A 7,890-nucleotide genomic window follows, 5' to 3' on the forward strand; every position below is an offset into this window, starting at 1 on the left:
GGAAGCCTTGCCAGAAGAGTGGAGGCTGTTATAGCAGCAAAGGGGAACAAGCTCCATATTAAATGGCCAATCGATTTTGAATGAGAATGTTTGACGAGCAGGTGTCTCACATACTTATGACCTGTAGAGTAACGCTGAGTGTGTTTCTCAGGGCGGAGCGAAGCACGTAGTAGTGCCAGGCTTGGCGAGGGTCTTATGTGTGGTGTTGTGTGTGTGTGGTGGTGTGTGGTTGTGTGTACGGGACCTCCTGTCCGCTGAGTGTTTCCCGCGGGCAGAAGTTCAGCAGTACAGCTGCAGGGTGGCGAGGGTCGTTGTGTTAGTCGTGTGTGTTGTGTGGGGTTTGTGTGTGTGTGTTACTCCTGTCCCGCGTGAGTGGTGTCTCCTCAGGGCAGAGCAAAGCAGTACAGCTGGCAGAGGCTGGCGAGGGTCTGTGTGTGTGAGGGTCTGGTGTCGTGTGTGTGTGTGGTGTGTTACCTCCTGTCCCGCTGAGTGTGTTTCTCCTACGGGCAGAGCAGCAGAAGGCTGGCAGGGTGGGCAGGATCTGTGGTGTGTGAGGTTGAGGTCTGTGTTGTGGTGTGTGTGTGTGTGTACCTCCTGTCCGCTGAGTGTGTTCTCGCAGGCTAGAGTACAGCAGGTGAATCGGTGTGTAGTCTGTGTGTCTGGTGGGGTTGTACTCCTTGTGTGTGTGTCTCTTCAGCCAGACTCAGTCAGGCGGTGCCAGAGTGCGGCCGTCAGAGAGGGTGAGGGTGGAAGAGGCGGAGGGGACCCAGAGATATACGAACCAGTCTGCTTAGGTAACGGTACCAGGGCTACTAGTAACACACACCACAAGACTAATTCATTCTTCTCCTTCTCCCAGATGTCTTCCTTCCTGTCACTTGATTGAAAAGCGTAATCACTGGGTATCTAAAAAACAAGGTGGAAACTCCACACTAAAGTCTCTCCACCAATACAAAGCTTTTAGATTGGTGGGAAGTAGTGAACGAGAGTGTACATAGTCTGGTCCCAGAACGGTTCCCTATATAGTGCACTACTTTTTGACCAAGGGCTCCATAGCGCAGACACAGACAGAACCTGCGATCAGTCCAACAAACTAGCTAAACCTAATGGAATGGGGAAGCATCATGGAAGAGCTCACTGAAATACTGGTGTCTCCTCGGTCTCCTACAACCCATTGGATGACAAAAGCCAAGGTCCCCGCCCCCTCTCACCTCCCCAATGGGGTTTTTGAAGAAGGGACGAGTGCCATGACCAATGGAGATCTTCCCAAATGAAGTGGTCCACAAATGCCAGCAGGTTTTTGTTCCTACCCAGCACTAACACATATACTAGGATTCGAACAAAAAGTGCATCTCCAGGATCCAATGAGAGACTCACTCCGAGGTGGGCATGGCCTTTGTTCCTGGCTTCGGATGGCTGTTGTATGGCAAGCCACAGCGGCTCCGCAGCAAGCTTGCACCTCGATGGCCTTCTGTAGTTCAGAGGGGTCGGACTCAACACTGCCGGGAGGAAGAGCTTCAGGTCTACACAACACCACAGCACACACACACCCACAACCACAACAACCAAAAAAACACACGTAGAACACACAACACCGACACAGAACACACACTTCAGCACAGACACACAACACGTAGAACAAAGCCCGATCTAGTAAAACGGGGCGTATCAGACACCCTTCTAACTAGTTTATGGCTTGAGACGCAGGTGGAGTGAGCAGTGCCTTTGTCCTCCCTCTCCTCCTACCTATGTCTGTAGGCACCAACCGCGATACTCCCGAACACCACACCTAGACAACCATCTATACCTCTGAGCAAAGAGACGTTGAGGCAATAGCGCTAGTCCTCTCTCTCCCTCTACATCTAACCACAACTACCTACAATCTACTTGCCTTGAAGCAGGAGGAAGTGAGCAGGCCTTGTCCTCTCCTCTCGTCCTCTGCCTACCTATTAATCCTTCGAGAGGCAGTGTGGAGTTGACCAGGCCCCTTAGTCCTCTCTCTCTCCTCCTCGTAGCCCAGGTCTCACTCCCTAGTAACATCGTCTAAGGCTGGATTCGAGCAGAGCCTAGTCCAACCTCTCTGTCCTTCTGCCTCCTACTAGTTATTATCCGTGCAGCAGGCTGCGAGTTGAGGGCAGCCTTAGTCCTCTTGTCTCCTCACTCCTGGACCGTAGTTATTCAACTTGGAGCAGGTGGAGTTGGAGCGGCCGTACGTTCGCTCTCTCTCGCCTCTCTACTAAGGTTACTTCCTTACCGAGCAAGGTTGCGAGTTGAGCCAGTGCCTCCATCCCCTCATCTCCCTCTGCTACCCACCACGCTCATTTTATCCTTGACACCCAGCAGGATGGCACGTTGAAGACCAGAGCACAGCCTCCTATCTCCCTCTCCTCTCCTCCTACCCTAGTAATTATCCCTTACCCACGCCAGGTGCCGAAGTTGCCCAGCCCACCGCCCTTCATCCTTCCGCCTCTCTCCCTACCTACCCTCCTACGCTATACCTTGCGCGCATGGCACAGCTCACAGGCCTTAGTCGCTCTCTCTCTCGCCTCCTACCTAGTTTGTACCTTGAGCAGGTATCCAATGCTAGATCTCTCGCTTCCAGTTTTATGGGCAGTGGTTGAGCAGGCCAGGTCATCTCTCTCCCGCTCCCCAAGCCCTAGTCTTTGAGCCAGTAAGAGGCAGATGGACTTATAGTCCTCCGTCTCTCTGAGCACCCTAGTTTGCCTTGACTGGTGATGTAGCAGCCCTTAGTCTCTTCTCCTACAGTCTTGTCCTTAGCGCAGTAGTGACGCTGTGTAGCGGCGAGTATCCCCGAGGGCTCAGCGGACGCTTCTGGAGCTCTCCCTGAGCGCTATGCGTACAGTGTGAGCTGGTCTCAGTACGCCTGCTGCGCAGGCCCCCTAGGGCTCTGGACGGTCACGCTGGCCTACTCCGCATCCGAGACTCAATCGCGGGCCACATAAGCACTGGCACGCTTATTGGCCAGGAGTTGAGCACCTCGGAGGAACACTCTGGACTTGAAGGAGACCGTCTTCCTGCCGTACCTGAAGGAGAAAGAGAGGAGAGCGGAGACACGGAAGGAGAAGAGGAGGAGGGAGGACGGAAGGAGAGGAGGGGGAGGAGATGAGGAAGGAGAAGAGGGAGGAGGAGAGTACGCAACGGAGGGAAGAGAGCATAAGTGAGATAGAGAGAGGAGGAGGAGAGACGGAAGGAGAAGAGGATAGGAGGAGCGTGAGAGAGGAGGAGAGAGGAAGAGAGAGAGAGAATAGCGAAGGGAGACGGAGCGAAGGGGAGAGGGAGGAGAAGGCGGGAAGGGGAGAGAGCGAGGAAGGGAAGAAGTGGAAGCAAGGAGAAGAGAGGGAGAGCAAGAGAGAGAGGGGAGGGAAAAAGAGGGGCAAGAAAGAAAAGTAAGGCGAGCAGGAGAGGGAGGCAATTGGTTATTATCAGCGTTAGTGGTTGCCTCTGAAATGTCCTCTCTATTCCGTGTTCTCACCAGTTGTAGTGTGTTTGACTGGCGTGGCTGCTGTTAGAGCTGTGTGGTCTTCACCGTTGCGGTTGGTGTTTGGCGGCTGGCTGTGTTAAGAGCTGTGTGTGTGTCTCACCGGTTGTGTTTGGGCTGGCTGGTGTAACTAAGCTGTGTGTGTGGTCGTCTCAACGTTGCCACGTTGTGATTGTGGCGGCTGGCTGTGTGTAGAGCTGTGTGTGGTCTACGTGCCGTGTGGCTGCTGTTAGCTGTTGCCCAGTGAGGGTGAGCGATCGAGCCCTTTAATGGACAGTCCATCCCTGTACGGCACCAGCTGTTCCTGGACTCCGCCTGCAGCCTTCTCAAACCCTAGAGAGAGACAGGGAGGTTTGGGCTTTACATATGAACAGAAGTTGGTCTGACTATTTGGACTGACGGAGGTATGGGTTACTATATATGGTTGACAGAGAGAGTATGGGTTTACTATAGTGGATCTTGACAGAGAGAGAGGTATCGGGTTAACTATGGTGCTTGACAGATGAGAGAGGTATGGTTACTATATGGTCAAGAGTTGGTACAGGCTAAGAGAGAGTATGGTTACTATATGGATCTTGGACAGAGAAGAGCTATGGGTATAATAATGGTCTTGACAGAGAGAGGTATGTTATCTATATGGTACTTGGACAGAGAGAGTGTGAGGTTACTATAACGGGTTGACGAAGAGAGAGTATGGGGTTACTATATAGATTGTCTTGACAGAGGAGGGTATTGGGTTACTATATGGTCTGACAGAGGAGCGTAATGGGTTACTATATGTCTTGACAGAGAAGAGGTATGGGTTTATCTATCATGGTCTTGACAGAGAGAGGTATGGGTTACTACTAGTGGACTTTGACCGAGAGAGGTATAGGGCTTACTATATGTTCCTTGACAGGAGAGTATTGGTTACTATGCTGACGAGGGTTGGGTACACTGTCTGACAGAGGAGAGGTATCGGTTACTATATGGGTCTTGAAAGGAGAGGTATGGGTTTACCTAATATGGTCTTGATAAAGAGAAGAGTATGGTTACTAGTATGCGTCTTGAGAGAGAGAGGTATGGGTTAACATGGTCTTGACAGAGGAGGACGATGGGTTAATCATGGTCTCTGACCAGTCGAGAACGTAATGGGCTTACTATACTGGTCTTGACAGATGAGAAGGTATGGTTACTACATGGCCTTGACAGAGGAGAGGTAACTGGGTTACTACTATGGTCTTACCAGAGGAGATGTATGGCTTAGCTATCATGGTCTTGACAGAGGGGGGTATGGCTTATCATATGTCTTGACATGGGCGAGGTATGGCTTACTATAATGCGTCCTTGAACGAGAGGAGGTATGGGTTACTATATTGTTTTGACATGAGAGAGGAGGTATGGGTTACATATATGGTCTTGACAGATGAGAGGGTATGGGCTTAATATGGACTTACGCTGGGTTGCATATGACGTGACAAGAGTTAGGTATGGTTACCTGATATGGTTTTGACAGAGAGAGGAGGTTATGGGTTACTATATGGCTCTTGACGACAGAGGAGTCATGGGTTACTATATGGTTTACAGAGACGAGGGTTGGGTGACTAATGGTCTTGACAGAGAGAGGGAGTAATGGGTTAGCTATACTGGTTCTTGAAACTAGGGAGAGGTATGGGCTTACTATCGTGGTCTTGACAGACGAGAGTATGGTTACTATATGGTCCTTGACAGAGTTAGGTAAGGGTTACTATATGGCTTGACAGAGAGAGGAGGTATGGGTACTCATATTGGTCCTTGACAAGATGAGGTAAGGCATTGGTCTGAAGAGGGGTAACTGGTTAGCTAATGGTCTTGAACAGACGAGTGGTATGGGTCACTATATGGTCTAACTAAGAGTAGGTATGGGTTACTATATGGCTCCTGACAGACGAGAGGTATGGTGTCTACTATATAGGTCTTGACAGAAGAGAGGTATGGGTTCTAATGTCTTAGACAGAGGAGCGTATGGTAGTTAATCATATGGAATCTTGCAGAGAGAGAGATGCTATTGGACGAGGAGTATGGTTATGATAATGGTCTTAGACAGAGAGGGTTAGGGTACTATATGGGTCTTGACAGAGAGAGGTATGGGTTTACTATATGGTTGCAGCATGGTTACGTGATTGACAAGTATAGGTTCTGACAGAGAGCGGTATGGGTTGCATAGTCTACATAGGATGGGTTACAATGGAAGAGGAGAGTATGGGTACAGTATGGTCTTAAGAGAGGGTGGTACTAGGGTTGGAGGATCATTGTAATATGGTCTTGACAGAAGAGGGGTACGGGTTATTTATGGTCTTAACAGACGAGGGGTATTGGGTCATTATATGGGTCCTTGACAGAACAGAGAGGTAGGGTTTATATATGGTCTGACAACCAGAGGGGTATGGGTCACTATACTGGTTTTTAACAGAGGGGCGTATGCGGTCACTATATGGTCTTAACAGAGAGGGGTATGCGGTCCACTATATGGTCTTAACAGACAGAGGGTATGGGTCCACTATTGGTCTTAAACGAGAGGGGTATGGGTCACTATATGGTCCTTGACAGACAGAGGGGTAATGGGTCACTAATATGGTCTTAACAGAGAGGGGTATGGGTCACTATATGGTCCTTGGACCGACAGAGGGGTATCGGTCATAATATGGTCTTAACAGAGGAGGGGTAATGGTCACTATAGGGTCCTTGACAGCCAGAGGGTATGGGTTATTATATGGTCCTGAACATACCATTTAACAGCAATCTATGGACAACAGAGGTTGTGTACTACCTGCTTCTTGACTAATTTTAAGTGGCAATCCAGAGTTGAAACAAATAAAGCGTGACTCACTTGCCCGTTTGGGTAAAATAGCTGGGGATGGGACTGGAGAAATGTAACCACTCAAATTCACAGACAGAGCTTTTGGATTTAAAAGGACTGACCATCCATGACATCATAGGCGGAACAATTGCAAGTTGTAACCCCTCCATGACATCAGGCAAACATTCCAGTTGGTAACCCTTACCATGAATCATAGAGCAACATTCAGTTGTAACCCTCCATGACGTCAATAGCCAACATTCAGTGTAACCCTCCATGAATCAGAGCAACATTCCAGTTGTAACCCTCCATGACATCAATAGAGCAAATTCCAGTTGTAACCCTCCATGACGTCATAGCCAACATTCCAGTTGTAACCCTCCATGACATCAGAGCAACATTCCAGTTGTAACCCTCCATGACATCATAGAGCAACATTCTAGGTGTAACCATCCATGACATCATAGAGCAACATTTTAGGTGTAACCATGGTGAGGCTGTATAGTGTTTGTTTATATTTTCTTTGTTTCAAAACATTTGTGTAAAACAAGCTTATATTTTAGGTTCTGATGGGGTACGGCAGGGGAACTAAGATCATGAGGCATTTATAAAGTCAAATTCTTCAAGAATTTCCCCTTAAATACACTAAGCTTGGCCTCCACTTACACGCAGACAAACACACACACACACACGGGTGTTTTTCCTTACCGCCCCTCAGCCTGTAGTGCCACAGAGCTGACCCAAGCCAGACTCTTGCCAGTGTTGGTGAGACTCCAGGCAGCTAAACCATGGATAGCCTCAGGACAGTGAAGTTCACACAGAGCCTCTACCAGCATCACCAGAGGAGCCTCCAACTCTGGACCCTAGAGAGGAGACATGGGGGGTCAGTTACAGGTGACCAGAAGAGACCTGGACCCTACAGAGAGGAGACATGAGGGTCAGTTACAGGTGACCAGAAGAGACCTGGATCCTACAGAGAGGAGACATGGGGGGTCAGTTACAGGTGACCAGAAGAGACCTGGGGGTCAGTTACAGGTGACCAGAAGAGACCTGGACCCTACAGAGAGAAGACATGGGGGTCAGTTACAGGTGACCAGAAGAGACCTGGACCCTACAGAGAGGAGACATGGGGGGTCAGTTACAGGGGATGTATTTAGTAACTTCAGGTAAAGGGGTTGTGGTTGAAAACAGTTGACTGACTGTTGGAAACAAGTAATGCCGAGTGTGTTTCTCTGTGTGGTCAAAAGTAGTGCACTATATAGGGAATAGGGTGTGGTTTAGGACACAGTCCTGGGACTGTGCGTCTCTCCTCCCGTTACCAGAGTGCTGCTGTTCTGGATCTCAGTCAGCAGGTCCAAGCCGTGGCGGACGGTGACTGCTGGTTGGCCGGACAGAAGCCCCACCCTCATCAGGGCCAGACGGATACGAGTCAGCCAATCCTGGCAGGTCTGACGGTTGGTATAGAAGAATGTTCTGATACCCTGGATACAGAGAGAAGGAGAGCGAAAGAGAGAGAAGGAGAGCGAGAGAGAGATGGGGAAAGGGAGAGAGAGGGGGAAGGAGAGAGAGAGGG

At 49.8% G+C, this 7,890-nt stretch overlaps 1 protein-coding gene across 1 annotated transcript; it reads right to left on the reverse strand.

Annotated features, from left to right (window-relative positions):
* Positions 1-6,897: 6,897 nt before the first annotated feature.
* LOC112079747 (serine/threonine-protein kinase SMG1-like) lies at positions 6,898-7,825 on the reverse strand. Its single transcript, XM_024145599.2, has 2 exons — positions 7,637-7,825; positions 6,898-7,180 (listed from the first exon to the last, which is right to left on the reverse strand). Exons 1-2 carry the CDS (start codon positions 7,724-7,726, stop codon positions 7,022-7,024), a joined length of 249 nt encoding a protein of 82 aa, XP_024001367.2. The 5' UTR covers positions 7,727-7,825; the 3' UTR covers positions 6,898-7,021.
* Between the last annotated feature and the right edge of the window lie 65 nt (positions 7,826-7,890).

Source organism: Salvelinus sp. IW2-2015, unplaced genomic scaffold (genome assembly GCF_002910315.2).
Source record: "Salvelinus sp. IW2-2015 unplaced genomic scaffold, ASM291031v2 Un_scaffold9324, whole genome shotgun sequence".
NCBI classification, from domain to species: domain Eukaryota; kingdom Metazoa; phylum Chordata; class Actinopteri; order Salmoniformes; family Salmonidae; genus Salvelinus; species Salvelinus sp. IW2-2015.

Coding starts and splice junctions, on each gene's coding strand:
- LOC112079747 (XM_024145599.2), bottom strand. CDS start 7,726: ATGAGGGTGGGGCTTCTGTCCGGCCAACCAGCAGTCACCGTCCGCCAC. Junction 7,181..7,636: donor TCCAGAACAGCAGCACTCTG/GTAACGGGAGGA, acceptor TCTCCTCTCTAG/GGTCCAGAGTTGGAGGCTCC.